General features: G+C 56.4%; 7 protein-coding genes across 7 annotated transcripts; 2 read left to right on the forward strand and 5 right to left on the reverse strand.

Annotated features, from left to right (window-relative positions):
* Positions 1-861: 861 nt before the first annotated feature.
* On the forward strand, positions 862-2,088 carry BKA78DRAFT_226682 (thymine dioxygenase; the record flags this gene model as incomplete). The annotated part of the gene is made up of 2 exons (XM_066883694.1): positions 862-981; positions 1,198-2,088. Coding segments are annotated over 2 exons (1,011 nt in total), but the record flags the coding sequence as incomplete, so codon positions are not given.
* A 1,753-nt stretch (positions 2,089-3,841) lies between these two features.
* On the reverse strand, positions 3,842-5,965 carry BKA78DRAFT_292085 (major facilitator superfamily domain-containing protein; the record flags this gene model as incomplete). Its single annotated transcript, XM_066885996.1, has 3 exons — positions 3,842-4,506; positions 4,630-5,526; positions 5,581-5,965. The coding sequence occupies 3 exons, from the start codon at positions 5,963-5,965 to the stop codon at positions 3,842-3,844; spliced, it is 1,947 nt and encodes a 648-aa protein (XP_066747225.1).
* Positions 5,966-6,375: 410 nt separating this feature from the next.
* BKA78DRAFT_304507 (uncharacterized protein) lies at positions 6,376-6,900 on the reverse strand. Its single transcript, XM_066887628.1, has one exon. The coding sequence runs from the start codon at positions 6,874-6,876 to the stop codon at positions 6,586-6,588; it is 291 nt and encodes a 96-aa protein (XP_066747226.1). The 5' UTR covers positions 6,877-6,900; the 3' UTR covers positions 6,376-6,585.
* Positions 6,901-7,028: 128 nt separating this feature from the next.
* On the forward strand, positions 7,029-7,970 carry BKA78DRAFT_68185 (uncharacterized protein). The gene has a single exon (XM_066893571.1). The coding sequence runs from the start codon at positions 7,182-7,184 to the stop codon at positions 7,689-7,691; it is 510 nt and encodes a 169-aa protein (XP_066747227.1). The 5' UTR covers positions 7,029-7,181; the 3' UTR covers positions 7,692-7,970.
* Positions 7,971-8,224: 254 nt separating this feature from the next.
* On the reverse strand, positions 8,225-10,712 carry BKA78DRAFT_277403 (kinase-like domain-containing protein). The gene is made up of 2 exons (XM_066885581.1): positions 9,955-10,712; positions 8,225-9,897 (listed from the first exon to the last, which is right to left on the reverse strand). The coding sequence occupies exons 1-2, from the start codon at positions 10,505-10,507 to the stop codon at positions 8,540-8,542; spliced, it is 1,911 nt and encodes a 636-aa protein (XP_066747228.1). The 5' UTR covers positions 10,508-10,712; the 3' UTR covers positions 8,225-8,539.
* An 854-nt stretch (positions 10,713-11,566) lies between these two features.
* Positions 11,567-12,229, reverse strand: BKA78DRAFT_292087 (uncharacterized protein; the record flags this gene model as incomplete). Its single annotated transcript, XM_066885997.1, has 2 exons — positions 11,567-11,909; positions 11,973-12,229. 2 exons carry the CDS (start codon positions 12,227-12,229, stop codon positions 11,567-11,569), a joined length of 600 nt encoding a protein of 199 aa, XP_066747229.1.
* A 513-nt stretch (positions 12,230-12,742) lies between these two features.
* On the reverse strand, positions 12,743-17,091 carry BKA78DRAFT_340609 (uncharacterized protein). The gene is made up of 4 exons (XM_066890327.1): positions 16,890-17,091; positions 13,800-16,834; positions 13,629-13,683; positions 12,743-13,575 (listed from the first exon to the last, which is right to left on the reverse strand). Exons 1-4 carry the CDS (start codon positions 16,989-16,991, stop codon positions 13,222-13,224), a joined length of 3,546 nt encoding a protein of 1,181 aa, XP_066747230.1. The 5' UTR covers positions 16,992-17,091; the 3' UTR covers positions 12,743-13,221.
* Between the last annotated feature and the right edge of the window lies 1 nt (position 17,092).

The raw sequence follows: 17,092 nt of genomic DNA on the forward strand, positions 1-17,092 counted from the left end.
CAAAAGGTAGATATTCAGGTAAACATATAATGTACAGTTGTAAAATAGCTCTGTCGTTACTAGCGCGGGGAACGAAGCAACCTAGCTGTACTCCTACTGTATACAGTGGCGCACCAATGAAGAGCTCCATGACCTCATGCTCCCGCCCATGCATGCAGCCACCCACCACTGAGCTGAGCTGAGCTTACTCTTGCTCCCACTTCTGCCCCTCGTACTCCTCTCTTCACCATCTACACCTCATTCATCTACTCCATCTGTACGAGCAAACTCTACACCCCAAAGCCCAAACTACCAAGCCGTCCCCGCACCATCACCTACCTTATCATAAGAGCAAGGAACTGAAAAGAGTGGGGTGCGAGGTACTACACTACGCACCCAAGCACGCACCTCGCGACAAAGATCAGCGCAGCGCAGCGCAGCGCAGGTTAGGGACGGATAGGGCAGAGCCTCGTTCCATCAAGAGGAAAGAAGAAGAAAAACCGATATCCAGCACCCATGGCAGGAACTCTCGCGGGCAATCTTGCAGATGCGCTAGCCGCCAAACCCGCACAACCCCCTTCTGCTGCCGTTCCCGAATCGTCTCAAAAAAGCCATTGGCAAATCGGTGCTGCTCCCGCTCCTTCTCGAATGGAGGACCAAGGCGGAAACGAAAATCATAACCAACCCACCGCGGCGACGATGTCGAATCTTGCGGATGCGCTGGGCGCCAAAGCGGCGCAGAAGCCGTTATCGTCCTCGTCCTCGTCCTCTCCCCCTGCATCTACTGCTCGCAACACGGCGGCGGCGGCGGGCGTCGACTCGCCCGTCCCCGTCGTCGACTTCGCCGCGTTTGCTGCGGCGGGGGAGGGGGCTGGTAGCAACGATGAGGAGGCGAAGAAGAGAGCGGCGAGGCAGATTGACGATGCGCTGCGGACGGTCGGGTTCGTGTATCTGCGGAATCATGGTGTTGATGCGGGGAAGGTGAAGGAGATGTTTGAGTGGGTATGTGTCTTTTCCTTGAATTCGTTGCGTTGGGCAGTTCAGCGCACCTCACCCCCTTGCCCAACACCCCCTGAACCACGAGGCTCTCGAGGAGAAGCGCGGCCCGGCTTGCGAGGCTGTTCCTGCGGAGGTACTGTGGTAGTATGAGAGAGCCAACACCCTCAACTCAACTCACCACCAACGCACCACCCGCTCACCGCAACCACTTCCATCTAGTCCCACCGCTTCTTCTCTCTCCCCACCTCCACCAAACAGCTCGCGCCCCATCCCCCCGGCGGCTCGCACCACCGCGGCTACTCGGCGCCGGGCGTGGAAAAGGTGACGCAGCACACGTACGGCGCCGACACGCTTGCCGCCCTGCGCGCCGCCGCCCCCGACGTCAAGGAGAGCTTCGAGTGCGGCAACGCGGCCAACGCCGCGCAGCCCAACATCTGGCCGCCGGAGGACGTCCTCCCCGGGTTTAGGGAGGGGTGCATGCGGTTTTTCGATCAGGGGGCAGGGCTGGTGCATAGAGTGTTGAGGGCGCTGGGCCTCGCCCTCGCAGGCGGCTCCAAAGACGACGACGACGACGACGACGACGACGCGGGCGTCGACGCGCTCTCCAACGCCCACGCCGCGTCCGCGTTCCAGCTGCGCCTGCTGCACTACCCATCCATCCCCACGCGCCTCCTCCGCTCGCAGGCCGCCGCGCGCATAGGGGCGCACTCGGACTTTGGCAGTCTCACACTGCTCTTCCAAGACAGCGTCGGCGGGCTGGAGATCGAGAGTCCACACGGAACGGGGACGTTCCGCGCCGCGCCGCCCGTCGACGGCGCCGTGCTGGTCAACGTGGGCGACCTGCTGGAGCGCTGGAGCAACGGGCGGTGGAGGAGCACGGTGCATCGCGTGGGGATGCCGGCTGGGGTGGGGGAGGGGGAGGACAAGGGCAAGGGGGAGGAAGAAGAGATGTGCCCGCCGCGGTACTCGATTCCGTTTTTTGCGGCGCCGGATCCGCAGACGCTTATTGAGGCGTTGCCGGGGTGTTGGGATGAGGCGGAGAATCCGAAAAAGTACCCCCCCGTCACGGCGGAGGAGTACGTGACGATGCGCATGAGTGCGCTGTACTAGGTAAGGCCGATGTATGATGGCGTAATTGAATTGGCGAGATGGAGCAGTAGATGGTAGGTACGGGAGGGAGGGATTGAGGACTGGTAGTTAGTGTAAACGGCCGATGTTGTCACTTGCCATTCGAAAGTGTTGAGTCTTTGAGATTTTTAAATCATTTCTACCGAGGGTCGCAAGAAAAATAGCAATCCTAACCTAACCCTACCCTACCTCGAAGACTCCTTATATTTACAGTATTCTTGCACTCTGTTATTTAGTAACTAGAGTTAAAAATCAAACGCGTGTCCACGGAGTGATCAGTGAAGATTGACGACCTGGACGTTTAGTTACAACTTACAAGGAGCATTTAAACACTCCCGCTCCGGTACTACCTTAGAGTTGCCTTTTATTTTGCTCGCCTCCTATTCGTCTACTACATAAGATAGATGAAGCTGGAAATGATAAACTGCATGTAATTACTTCTTTACCTACCCATGTACAGCATGAACTTGACGGTCATTGGAATATTACTAATCTCACTCTCCTCCCTCGGTTCCTCCTCTCGTCGTCGTATAATGGAGGAATAATGAGGTCACTGTCTGCCGTCCTGTCCCTGTTTTATCCCTGTCCTGTCCTGTTCTCTCCTCTGTAGTCCTCGGCCGACGACGACGACGACGCAAACTCAATCTTAACCCCCTCCCCCTTTACATCCCCCACAGTACATTGCCAGCTACACTCGCCCTCTATGTCGCTCTTCGCACCTCTCCAACGCCGAACCGCCTCCCCCCCCCCCCCCCCAAAGCAAAATCGCATCCACTTGCATCCGGCCGACCAGCCGGGTGTTTTGCGATCCGTCTGTCAATGTGTCAACTCTGCCTTGCCGTGTCGTTCGGTAGCTAGGTCCCGATGCAGGTGTTTGGACGGGACGAGAGCACGCGGACGGGAGCGGGAACCACCTAGGGCCAGGCACGGTACGGTACGGTACGGTACGGTACGGTACGGTACAGTACACACGAGGAGCGCGGGCGCTTGACAAGCAGGCGGTGGGTGGGTCCGCCGAGTCCTACACACTCCTGTTGTCTGCCATGCATGTACATGGTGCGTTAGGTACATGTAGGTTGGGGGGGGGGGGGGGGGGGGTAGCTAGCTAGATACATGTAGCCAAGGAAGGCAAAGACGCACGCAGCCAAAGCTTGAATCAACGACAGACGGCCGTGGACAGACTACAGACGGCGGACCGCGGACCGCGGACAACAATGCGATGTTGCGGTGGCGTCGTCGTTGAAAATTGTTCTAGTGTTTGATGCATTGTTACAAAGACCTTTTTTTTTTTTCCCCTTCCTATCTATTGACTAGACTAGGCGCAGGCGCGCTCTGAGTCCTCCCTCCGCTCGTATCCTTCGTCGTTATGCAGACATCCAATACATACAGTCCGACACCACAGCGCCTGTCCATCCATCATCCGTCGGTTGGCCGGTCGTACCAGTCAATCCCGTCCCATCTACAGTCTATGTATGTGCGCTATGCTTCCCAAGCATGAATTATAAACAGTGTAAAAAAGAAAAGACTGTAACCAAGGAAGAGAGAAGAGAAGAAGAAAGAAGAAAAAAGGAAAAGAGAACCAAAAACGCGCCAGCCGCGGGTATACAACACCAACGCCGATGCCGATATGCGTGCGCATCATCACCAACGGATCAATCCAATGCCATCGTCAAAAAACAATTGCCCGTCTCATCTTCCCAAGCACGCATTAAAGAAACCACCACCACCACACACACTACTTCCTCCCCGGCGTCCTCGCACCAACCGAGCTGGTACGCGACCGGGTCGGCTTGAAGCTCTCATGCGTATTGACGCGATCGATATCGTACGGGCTCTGATCATACGTCGCCGTCGGGCCGCTGCGTTGGCTCTCGGCGCTGCGCTTCTTGCGCAGCTGCTGCTCCTTCTCGCTCTTGATGGTGGCGAAGCGGCCGGCCTCGGGCTGGTGCGCCGCGTCGTCGAACGAGTAGTCGATGGCTTCGGCTTCTGCTTCGGCTTCGACTTCGCGCTCTTTGGAGAAGGAGGCGGCGGCCGAGTGCTTGCGCGATAGCGAGTCGTCGCCGGTTGCAGGCGCCGTGACGTCTTCGTCGGAGGAGGCGGCGGCGTCGGCGGTGGGCTCGTTGGTGGAGCGCAGCTTGGCGAGGAAGGCGGCCGATTCAGCCGCAAATTTGCAGCGCGCGCGGATGGCCGGGCCGTACTTGTAGAAGAGAAAGGGAAAGGGGACGCAGGCGAGCGCGAGGAAGGCCGGGATGCTGGAGGCCCAGTGGATGCCGAGGTCGGCGTACATGTACGAGGTGAAGAGGGGGAAGGCGGCGCCAAAGAGCGAGCGCAGCACGGCGTTGGCGGCGAGCACCGAGGCGGCGAAGATGGTGTAGGCGTCGATGAGGTAATTCATGATGGCTGTGATTCGCGTTAGTTGCAGGGTCGCAAAGGAGGGCTTGGCTGAGGTCATCCGGCAAGCGCATAAGGTTATGCCAACCAGACGACGCCAAACCTAATCACAACGTCAGTCGGGTGACTTACAGAGGAAAACCAAAACCATGCCGAATCCAAATGGAGCGCCGGCCGCAATGCTGGCCATCCAGTGGACGTCGGCGCCGTTGCTCCACGCGAACCAAAACAGGCCGATCGGAATGGCAAAGGCGCCAATCATGCAAGGTGGCAGACGGGCTTCAGGGGGAGCAAAGCCGGACGGGTCCTTGTTTGCGGCTTTGATGTAGCGCTTGTTGTCGTAGATGGAATATGCGACGCTGACCAACATGCCAACGGCCACGCCGAGGAAGGACAGGCCGCCGATGCCTTGCGACCAGCCGCGGACTTGTTGATAGACAATGGGAAAAGCGGCGAAGAGCATGTAGAGGGTGCCGTAGATGATGGCCATGTAAATGGACAGGAGCAGGACAATGGGCTCTCTGAAGAGCAGAATCCACGGACGGGACAGGGCAGTCTTGAAAGCTTCTCCCAACGTCACCTTGCCCTGTTCGTGGTCCGCCTTGCTTCTGTAGACCTTGCCAGTCATCTTGGTCAAGGTCGCGGCGCGCTTGCGGAGGAGGACGGGCGCGTACGTCTCGGGGATGATCAAGCTGCAAATGATCCAGACAACTCCGGTAAAGATGGCCATGACGCCCTCAATCCAGCGCCAGCCAACAGACTGGCCGACGAAGCCACCGACAATGGGTCCAATGACGGGACCCAGAAACGGCATGACGGCAAAGATGGACAAGGCGAGGCCGCGCTCGGAGGCGGGAAAGCAGTCGGCGACGACGCCGCCGGCATTGGTGAGGGGCGAGGATCCAAAGGCACCGGCAAAGAAGCGCAGGATGATGAGAGTCTGGATGTTTTGGGAGCCGGCGGCGCCAGCGTTGAAAAAGGTGAGTAGGGCGTAGGTTCCAAAGAAGAGGATTTGGCGACCAAACAATTCTGGGGAAGTCAGCACGTGCAAGAGCTGGGGTGCGTGGGTGCATCTCGACTTACCACTGCAAGGGGCCCATACAAGAGGGCCAATGGCGAAACCGAGAACAAACAGCGAGACGCCCAGGATGGCCACCTCTTTTCCGACACCCAAATCCATCATCATCTCCTGGACACCGCCCGAGTATGCAGACGAGACAAAGGCGACAGCAAGAGTAGCAATGGCGACGGAGATGCATACGGTCCACTTGATGGGCTGCGACCACAGCATGGGGTTCCTGGGGTCGTGCTCGATCCAGGTGACGATGTAGGGGCTCTCCTCGGTGCCATGGCCGTCATAGTGGGCGTTGCGAATGTCGTCGGTCACGACGCCCTGGTCAAAGACTTGGTTGAACCAGGGGATTGGCGCGGGCCGTCCCGACTCGACGTCCTTGGATTCGTTGCCCATGGTCAGGGCGGGGCGCCGAGACGTGGGTGGGAGATATGTGGGGGCGAAGAAGAAAGCAAGATCGACGAGGAAGGAAGCGAGAGTGTAAGGAGGCGAGGGAGGCGAAAGAAGCGTGGAGGAGAAGAGAGCGTGGTAGGTGGTTGTAGTAGTAGTCGGGGGATCTTTAAAGACGGACAACGGACGACAACGGGCATAAGAGTCTGATGCGTCATAGCGTGTGCGGGTGGCTTGAAGAGAAGAACGAGAGATTCGGATCGTGGGCAGAGCCGATGCGCCTTGTGCAGTGAATAATACTGTATCACTGCCTCTTCGGGCCTCGCGCCGCCCGTTCGGCTACTCGGCACCGCTGGCCGAACGCCCCCGTCTCTTAAGTCCGTCCGTCTCCGTGTGCACAACTCTTCTTTACTCCAGTCATCATCACCTCTCCGCCCACTGTCAGCCTGTCAGCACTCAATCACGTCCACCGCGTCATCTGGGGCTTCCACCACCAGTCCACCTGCCTGACCACCTCACCTACACGCCACGTCCAACTGCCGCCCCCGGCACCTGGCCTCGGTTACCGAGGGTCCCCCGCCAAACACTCACCTCCTCTACCTCTCTCTCGGCCTCATTAAAACCCTTCACACGCTCGTCCATTGGGCTCCTGGAAATCTGATCTTTGAACAAGTCTCGACCGCCGCTCTCGCAGTGGGTCGACCAGCAAACGCGTTACTCTTCTCGGCCGTACTGTACCTACCTTGCTCACTGCTCACTGCCCACGGACCATTTTTTTCAGCCTCAACACCCGACCAGCCAGGCTTGCACTTCATTCCCTGGATGCGGCGCACAACCAACCAACCAACCAACAACCATGACCCAACCGGGGGCGGCGACTCCGGTGCCGAGGCACAACTAAACAAAAAAACCACCATCCGCCGCTTGGACCTGCATCCACCTACACATCTTTCCCGACCTTCTGGAACGAACCGCCATCGCTAGTATTTGGACCCCGAATCGATCTGCCAGGTGGATTTCTGGCCATGACTCCTGCAGACGACACGACGGACCCTGTGCCGTGGCCTGACTGACTTGTACTGCTCCCACGAGTCGACACCATGCCTCCGTCGTCCTCATTCGGCCTCGAAACTCCCCCTTCCTTTGCCATCTATGCTTGAGGGCCCGCGTGTGTTTCTGTTTCTGTTTCCATTTTGCATTGCGCTTGGTCGATGCGCTGCGCATGACGACCTCCATCGTATTCTGCCTTTCTTCATGCCGACTGTGGTACCTACCAATCCTCAGCTGCCCTGCCCGGGGAGTTTTGCATCCACCATCCAAGCCGTTTGCCAGCGAAACAACGGCAGCGAGAAAGGTAAGAATGTTTCGAGGACACCGCTGCGATGCGCCGTCATGTTGTCTGGCGCCCCGCCCCGTCTTTCCCCAGATTTCCGCAGCGCCCGCACCTCAGTTGCAACAACTCTCGAATGTCAATGTAGTCTGCTCTGCCCTGCTCTGCTCTCCGCCGCCGCCGCCTGACTGCCTATTATTCCGTTTACCATTAGCCGTCCGCGCGTCTCTAGTACAAGCCCGTGTTTCAGGCGCGCTGGATCGGGCAGGGCAGGTCAGGATACATGTAGGTGGGAGCGTAGGTGGGTATTTGACTACCCAGGTGCTTGCTTGCTTGCTGTGCTTGCTTGCTTCCATTCTCTCCCCCCGCGCACTCACCACCATCTATCCATCCATACATTAGTCTTTCTCGCGCCCCCGCGCGGTTCTAGATACCTACCCCTCGCAACCGCCACATGCACGCACGCATCCCCCCTCTTGGCACCAGGCCTCGGAATTTTGATTTGACTCGACTCGATTTGACTCGATTTGACGCGGTTTGCTCGCGGTTTGCTCGCGACCTTGCGCAGCATGCTATGTGCAATTGGATGTGGGGGGAGTGTGGCTTGTGAGGGACGGAGGGACGGAGTGGGAGATGGGAAGGAGAGTGTGGAAAGGATGTAGGAGGAAGTAGGAGGGAGAGGGGAGGGGGTGGAGAGGAAGCAGCAGGGAGTGTGGTGTTTGGGTCAGGAGGTAGTAGGCGTCGGTGTTGAACTGTTGAAGCCGGCTGGTCACATAGTCAGGGCACTCAGAGGGTCTTGATTGAAGTGTGTAGCACGCCAGCACTCAAGCACTCAATCAAGTAGAGAGGACTGGAAGCAAAACCACCCACCTCCCTACGTTTCCACGCCCGACAGGAAAATACAAGACAAGAAAATACAACAAAGGTCATATAAGGTACCCAGGTTTCATTTGCTAGGTAGGCGATTGCTCTCTTCTCTACTCCGGTCTGGGCTGTGCTCCATGACTGACGGGCTGACTGGCTGGCAGGCAGGCGTTGTGCCCGTGCAGGTGGAAGCGCAAGCGGAAGTGTGAGGAAGGTAATGTATGTATGTACCTGTCTCTGCCCGTGCCGATGCCTGTGCCTGTGTCGATGCTGATGTCGACGTCGAAGCCAGTGCTGATACCCATGCCCCATGCCCATGTCGATGCTGATGCCCATGCTAATGCACAACCTCAACCTCAAATCCAATCCCAGCCTCAGCCTCCGCCTCACGCCATGTCTATTCCGACTCCAATTCCGATTCCAATTCCGAATCCGATTACTCCGATTATGATTCCTTCTCGCCACCACCCCATCCCGCACTCCGCCTCCGCCGTCCAGCGCGTGTCGCTGCCCTCTCCGCCGCCCACCCACTGCGTGTCTGTCTCTGCGTCAACGACGACGGGGGAGGCACTTTGCGGTGCGCATGTTGCGTACAAGTGTGGGGTGGTGTGGTCAGAGGGTCTCCGGCTAGAGGAGGGAGGGAGGCTTGTGCTGTCAGTGTCGCTGCGCGCGCCATCGTCTTCGTTGCGCGTGCTGCCGTCCGTGGCGGCTTCCGCGGCGTTGCCTCGTGAGTATGGGCGGAGCTGGAATCCGTCAATCTGTTCCCACAATGCATCGATGGCAGCTTGTTGCCTCGCAGTGCGGCCCGGCTTTTGCGAGCCCCTTCGCTCTCCTCGAAACGCGGCTTCTTGTTCTTTCGGCGTAGCACCTCCTCTGAGGCGTGGGCGGGGCTCTTCTGATTTACTCCGGTATGTTTGAGAAGCAGCTTCCTGCTCTCTCGGCGAAGCACCTCCTCTGAGACCTGGGCGGAACGGCGTGGGGAATTTCACGCCCGGATCGTGCTGCTTCATGAAGTTCGGCATGGCATACTGAAGCACCCAGTCGGTAAAGACGACGTCGCGCGTCTCCACTCGCTCCGATGGCTTGTACTCCAGCATGCCGCTGAGCTCAAGATCTTCGTACCCCGCACGGGCTCCTTGAAAAAGGCGCTCGAGGCTCTTGCGCTCGTCATCTCCCATTTCGTCTTCTCTTCCCATCCGGCCAATTCGCGTGCTCAGTGGTCTTTTGTCGCTTCCGGTCCATGAATTGGCTGCCCCAAAGACATCTTCCCGGTCCGACCTTCGCTCCCACCAATCTTCTGGAGGAGGGCCCAAGGCATCGATCCACTCCGCGATGATCCTGCCGGCAGAAGGCTCCCAGCCATCGACCAGAGGGCGAGTCGACAAGATGGAGTAGACGGTCATCGCAAGAGTCCAGACATCCGCGGCAGGTCCAAGGGCACCCTTGAAAAGTTGCTCTGGAGGGACAAGTCTCAGCGGCGTGGACAAGGATTCGCATCTGTCCGTTGTGAAGAATGAATGACTGAAGTCCGAGATGACAATCGTGAGATTCGCCGGGACATCCTCAGCGCGCATTCCCATGAAGGCCGGAGTGACACAGTAGTCGGGGGCTTCCGGTCCATGTGGCTGCCCGTCGTGACGAGTGACCTCAAGTCGTTCAGGTTCCTCAAGATGTTCCACCACCTCTGCCTCAGTGAAGTACTCCAGGCCCGGTCGATTGAGCAGAATGTTTCTGGAATGAAGATCTACCACAACGATTAGTTCTGAGACTTGATAGAAGTTTTCATTGCTCTTGAACTCACCACCGTGGACCACGCCACATGAATGGATGTACTCAAGACCAAGTATTGCTTGTGCCGAAATGGACCGCGCTACATCGAGGGGAAATGGATGAATTCCATCTTGAGACTCAGCCACGCTGGTTCCAGAGACCTTGAGCACGAGACACTGATGACGTCCATTGGGGCCATCGAACTGGAACTCGTCGAGCAGGTGGGCGATGAATTGGTAGCCCAGTCGCTCCTTGTTGCCATGGTTGAGAGCGCGTAAGATCTTGGCCTCAGAGCTGGCTTGCGACGAGTTCGCCGTCAGGATCTTGAGTGCGACATTCCTGTTTTCCTGGAGATCTCTTGCGAGCCAGACGACGGAGAAGCTGCCCCATCCCAGTTTGTGAATCACCTTGTACCGAGCGTGGAAGATGTCGCCGAGATGAGTTGGATGATAGCCGCCTGCAGCATAGCAATCAAGATTTTCGACAAGATCGTGGCGTATGTAGGTTGGGCCTCTGCGTTTCGGAGGGTCGCTTTGCGTGCAGGTTGACGGCATTGATGGCGTTGATTGAGGGGACGGATCCATAGCAAGAGTGTTCGGCTGTCGCTGTGAAGAGGAAGAGGCAGAGGGGCGCTCAGGAGTAAGGGATGGAGGGCGTGATTGTTTGCCAGTCGGCAGGAGTTGTGCAGGCAGCGCTTGCTGGGTACATGGAGGTAGGAAACCTGGTGCGGCGTTTGCGTAGGAATGGAGGTGCGGATGTGGAGGTGCGGATGTGGAGGTGCGGATGTGGCGTGTGCGGGTGGGGCGGCTCTGCGGGGACCCTTAAGGCGGAGCTCAAGATACAGGCGAGCAGGAGTCCAGGTTTTCATTTTGTAGGTGAGGTGTGCTGCACCTCACCGTCCCTGGGGCAACGACGCTAAGCTGGATAGGGAGTAAAAGTCGTGCAGCGTTCCGGCCTGAGATCTTGCTATTTTAGGTAGCATCACATTATTAAGTATCTACTTTACTTCTATCTATTAGTAGTTTTTAGAGAGTTTTAGAGAAGTTAGTTACCTTATAACTAAGTACTTAATTACTATACTAGAAGTATAAAACTAGTATATATTCTTAGAGTACTAGTAGAAGTATAGCTCTAGATATAGAGATATTATAGTAAATAACTTAGCTATCTATCTATACTATACTATCTTAGATTAGTAGCTATCTATAATATAAAGCTAATAGTTATTAGAGCTTAGGTATAATATAGTGCTATACTTTAAGTAGAACTTATTAGTTAACTACTTCTATTCTAGTATATTATAGTACTATGTAGATTATACTATTTATATCTACTATAGCACTAAGGAGATAGCTAGTTATTAGGTCTAGAGAGGAGTATATAGAGTAGCACATAGAGCAGCTTAAATAGATTAGTTCTCTTGTTAATCTTCTCTTTGTTAACGGTACGTTGGGTGCTCAACAATCCGCGCCTCTTTATTTGAGAGTAGTATTCAAATCGCCAGGCAACCGGAATCCACCGACCGACCGACCTGTCGATGCAACCCACCCTTCACCTGGCCGAAAAGACAATTTGATAACTTTGCCGAAACCCCCTCCCTTACCTCCGCCCCTCCTTCAACTCCAACACCCATATTCTCAAGCTTAGGCGACATTGTAGCCAAACTGCCTGGCAAGGTTCTTCAGCTCTTGGATGGTTAACGTCTGCCTCGTCGCGTTCATCCTGGTGGTATCCCAGGCGATCCTGCCCCTCCTCACGTACGAGTCGGCGGTATGGTTGTCCGAGCCTTGAGTCGTCATGATGGCCCTGAACCTCTCAACTTGAGCTCGCTGCCTCCAGCGCTCGATACTCCAATCGATGTACCCATGAAGGGTCTTGTGGTCGTTGTCGCGGATGTGGTAGCCATTTTTGAAGCTCACCGTGACGTGGAGAGGGTCCTCGATCGTGATACCTTGCGCGTTGGTCGTAGTGTCGTGAATGAGCGACCTAAAGTGCGACATGTTAGTAAGATTGGATCATTGTCTCCGTTCAGTGACACGACCAACATACTTTATGTTGATGACCTGTACATTTGGGTCACACTCGACAGCGGCCTTCCACGCGGCTACGATTAGAAGTTGGGTCTCCCTTTCAGTGTCAGGCTTGGGCATGTTCCAACCGACTATGATGTGGGAGGCCGTGTCACTGCCAAGGTTGTGTGGTCCTGGCTGCGTCGGGCGGTGACGAACATTGACATTGATGGGCCAGCAGTCATACGGACGCGCCTGCCTGATGGGGGTCAGGTAAGGATAGTCTGCGGGGTTCATGTTAATTGAGGAGGGAATGGTAAGGAGTTGTTTGAAAATGGTTCAAGTTGTCTGGGGGTTGTGCAGCGGGCAGAAGGTGGATGAAAGAGGTGAGGGGGGACAGAGGCTGCCAGAATGGGGCTGTTCTTAAGTACGCGCGAGAGCCGCGCGAGAGCTACGCGAGAGCCGCGTAAGATCTTGTGCAGGCGATTGGATTGCGGCGTCAGTCACTCCCGAGCGCTTGTTACGGTCAGGTGTAAAGCCTTCTGGCTCGCGATTGAACACGTTGGCCGCAAAAGAACCAACGTCAAGGCATGATGGCGATGCTTGAAGACTCCCGGTATACACGACTTGACTTAGTGATGTGGCAACCATTCTGATTTGAGCGCCCAAGCTCCAAGGTCTTCTTGGGATGCTTGGAGACTCCCAGTATACACGCGCCTTGACTTAGCGATTGGGCAATCATTGAAGCTCCAAGGTATGATCAGGATGCTTGGAGCCTCCCAGTGTACACGCGCCTTTACTTAGTTATTTGGCAACCATTAAAATTCTATTGGAGTGGAATTAGAACTGCTAAGAGAACTGTCGACTGAGAGTGGTGCTACAGCTGAAATGCATACAGGTCTTCCAGGCCCCCATCATCCCACTCTTGCAACCGAAACTGACTGCCGAGACTTACAATATCGGAGTGTGGTGTTGCTGTACGGCAAGTAGAGCAGGCCCCACTTATGCACCCCCCGGCAACAGAACAAAGAGAAGCAAGAGAAAGGAAGATAAGAGAGACTCAAAGAGAGCTGAGAAACCTTCAAAGGACCATGGTCTTTTCGAGGGCATGTCCCTCTTGGGCATGTCCCCCTTTTCAGACCGTGAATGCGGACGACGAAGACGTTAGCTTGTCAGCCCGCTTGAACCTCATCTTGAGCGGCGTAGTAGAGATCGTCGTACTTGCGGGGGCGGGGGCGTCTTGACTACGCCACACTGTGCGTATCGTTGCGCACCAGACTCGAATGTTGTTATCCTGGGTTGGCGAGCAAAAGCACACTCAGGAATTGGTCATTGAGTTTCCACTTAGTGCGCACCGTGACGTTGGCGCGCTTAACATTGAAATCCTCCAGCCATTCAGACACGGAGGCGTCGTCGGCGCGGCGGCAATTAATAAAGTCTTCAATAATATCAGCCTCAAAGGGGATACCCTTCGTACCAAACTTAGACACAAGGTGGGTCCACATCTCCTTGGCTGATCTGTCCTTCCCCTGCAAAGTAAAGAAGACGTCAGGGTGGATAGCTATTGAGAAGAAGTAGACAACGGCGCTATCCCTGGCGAGATTATCTGGTGTAGTAGGGACGGTAGTGAGAGTACTCTCACACTACAAGCTGAAAAGCCGCAACTTGACAAGCATCTCCCACTAGGTCAACAAACCCAAACGCCCTGAGAAGCCCGGCTCACGCGTGCCTCCAGCTCGTCCAGCCGCAGCCTGGCACACGGCATCAAGTCAAATTCGGATACAGCGGCCTCTCTCCCCCATCGGCATCCCCATCCCCATCCCCACCCCCACGACCGCGCTCCCGCCCGCCCATGCCCAGGACATACGTCACGACCTCGTCGTCGCTGGGCCAGCCGCCGAGGTCGCTCGCGGCGGGGTCGTCCAGCTTGCGGCGGGCTAGCTCCACCTGCTCGTCTGAGTGGCGGGGGACGGGGAGGATGGGGTCGGAGTAGGCGTCGGAGGAGAGAAAGGTGGGAAAGGAGGGGGAGAAGGGGGAGGGAGAGGGAGAGGGAGAGGGACGCGTCGGAGTGTGCATGTCCCATTTGTACGAATCGGGCTTTGGGGCGTTGCTGGCGTTGTTGGTATTGTCGTCGGCATCCGCAGGCGCAGGACAGCTCCGGCCGTAGCGCAGGCGGGCGCGAAACTCGAGATGCACGCGCAGCGCGACGACGGCGGCGCGGAGGCGCACGCGGCCGTTGGTCGAGTAGGAGGTGTTGAAGACGAGAGCGGCGGCGTTGAGGCGCAGGAAGTCGGCGACGCTGAGGAGGCCCTCATAGTCGTACATGACGCCGAGGGCGCGGACGTAGCGGTGCATGATGTGGGGGATGGGGATCTGGAGGCAGTCGGAATCATGGGGCTGCTGCTGCGATTGGAAAGGCTCGGCGCCCACCAGGTGGTTGAAGAGGGCGCGCAGGTAGCGCGAGTCGGCGCTGCAGTGCGCGAGGTGGTCATCCCAGTCGAGCTGGACGGCGCGCGCGGTGGCGAGCAGGTCTTCCATGTCCGTCATTTGTCGCAGGCCTGCGGAGCGCGCTCTGAGGGCGGTTTCGCGCGCCGTCGTGCGCATGGAAAAGGCCTTGCAGATGATGCCGAAGCCTTCTTGGTCGAGGTCGAGTTCGAGCCCGTTCATTGCCTCGACGGCGTCGCGCATGATGGCGGTGGATGTGTCGTTCAGCTTTTGAAAGCCGTATTGCGAAAGCGCAATCAAGACAGAGTTCCAACTGTGGCGATCGTTTGATCTCTTGAGCCTGAGCAAGTCCAGCGCGCGGTGGAGCAAGAGAGGTCGTTCGGTCCGCCTTTGGCGCTCGGGATGGAACGGGATGGGTTGGTGCCACAGCCTGGCCAGCATCAAAATGTATGCTCTGAATATTGCCCGTGGTATTGCCGCTGCTTCGTCTGGCGTAATTTTCTTCTTGAGAAGCGACTGCAGTGCCGGGTTGGAATCGACGCATTGAGTCAGAATGTACGATGCTTCCGTGAAATTAGCGGCAGTCTCGACAAGGAATTCAAGACATGGTCCGCGCGGGATGATTCCTTTGGATACCATTCGATCAAGCAAGTCCTTGATGCTCGGGAGCTTGAGTGTTGGGTCAATGCGCTCCCGATGAGATCTTGGAATAGGCCAGACATCCGGCGAGTCTCCAGGGAGGGCTTCTTTCCAACCTGGACCATAGAGGGGAATGTCGAGATCCCGGGAATCGTTGTGGCGATTCCGTCTCCTCTCGCGTCGACGATCCGCAACAATCTTCTCAAACATGACAAAGTAGACCTTGGGATGTTGTCGACTGCCAGATGAATCGTAGGCGAGGAAGCACGCCCAAGCCTCTTCAAGCGTCCGTGTACTTTTGACTCGAGCTGCCCAGATGACGGGATCGAGGACTTTTTGAGATGAAGGAGGAGCATGGACTCGTGGACTGTTGCTAGTAGTCGCAGTTGCAGTCGGATAGTGAACGTTTCGAGTTTGAATCGTAGGGCTTTCGTCCAAGTCCCAGCCGGTCAAAATCGAGGCAGCTTGATCTGATTCGGTTGCAGGATATCCAGCTTCCCACATTTTGCGTAGTAGCTGACCCGCTCGGGAGATGGCTTCTTCATGGAGAATGTCCTCATCCATGGCAGTGCGGTCTTCTTTCCAGGGAGGCCATCCTTTGGACTTTAAGGATGCCCACAGGCGCTCCTTGTCGGTCTTGACGTGGGCCAGCTGCGTCTGGATGAGGGCCCTGTATCCCTCTTCTGTAATGGGAATGGTTGGTTTATAGTCTGCGATGCGACGCAGAATCTCAAACTGGGCCCTTTCCTGATACACTGCAGATGCATACGGATTTGGCGTTGCTGGTATTGCAAGCAGTTTGAGCGCCTTGTTGTAAATGTTGGCCAGCTTTATTCTTTTGTCAATCATCCGTCTCTCATTGATTTGCTCAGGTGGAACCTCGCACTGACGAGTACCTAGGTTCCGCGGGTTGATTTTTGAGGTGACAAGCTTCGTCAAAGGCCCTATGGCCGAGGGGAGCAAAGTTCGAGCATGACGCAAGAAACGGACAAAGAGCAAGAAAATGGTCTTTTCGTCGATTTCAAAAGTCGTCTGAGATTGCTGACGGGAGACTGGGGTATCAAAAAGCCCTACTTGACGGAGGGTAAACCGCAACAAGTGCCGAAATGCACCCAAAGTCAAGCGATCCCGTTTCAACAAAAGCAACACGACCCATATTGGCGTTCGTCCCTTGGCATGATCTCCACGCAGCATCAATACTGCCGCGTCGCTCGACTTTTCCATCAAGATTTTGGCCCAAAGCTCCAGGTCCTCCCACGAGTAGCCATTGGACACTGCCCACGACTTGACACTTTCAGGGACCGCGGGCACAGAATCAGCTTTTCCCAAAGAAATGTCGTGGAGAGCTTCAACATATTGCGCCACAAAGTATTGCAAGGAGATCCTGGGCGTGGGGTGGAGGACAATGGTGGGGTCCTGTTTGCTGCGCTTTGAGGCGTGACTGATATAGGTCAAGTCGGCCTTGTTGGCAAAGGCTGGAGGTTTAGCATACAGCTGGCCTGCCTTGCTGAGTGCCTCAGTCAGATGTTCGGACGGGCTTGGTTTCCTGACGTGTACGTTTTCAAGGGCTTTTCCTCCGAGTCCGCGGAGCGCAGTGCCGCCAGGTTTGTATTTGGGGAATTGGATATGCGTCCTCGCAGGTTTCTCGTCCGACTTCCAGCGTGTCCGAGACCGAGACCGTCCCCCCGAGCTCTGAGCATTTTGCGACTCGGATGTGGCACGGGAGTGGGTGGTTCGAAGAGCTAAGCGGGGAGGCCATTGGTAGAGGTGGGACCAGAATTCGCGTCTGTCTGGAAAATTGGAATGTCGCGCTGGTGCCTTGTTGAGGGTTAGCATTGAGCTTCGTGGCGTCAGCGGGATGGCGTGAGCTTGCCGTTGACTTGAGCGCGGGGCGCAATTGAGGAGCTCTGGCGGCGAATTTGGCAGATCTAGAGCAGGACCTGCGTGACCCGTGAGGGAAAAGATGGAGGGGCATTCACAGAGCCATTCGGAGAGAGCATTGGGAGCTCAGCGGGAGCAGATGCGGGGGAATTGATGGTGTGGAGAAGGGCCGAGAGTACAGATATGCTCGAGCTG

Source organism: Phyllosticta capitalensis (genome assembly GCF_038381095.1).
Source record: "Phyllosticta capitalensis strain CBS 128856 chromosome Unknown BKA78scaffold_2, whole genome shotgun sequence".
NCBI classification, from domain to species: domain Eukaryota; kingdom Fungi; phylum Ascomycota; class Dothideomycetes; order Botryosphaeriales; family Phyllostictaceae; genus Phyllosticta; species Phyllosticta capitalensis.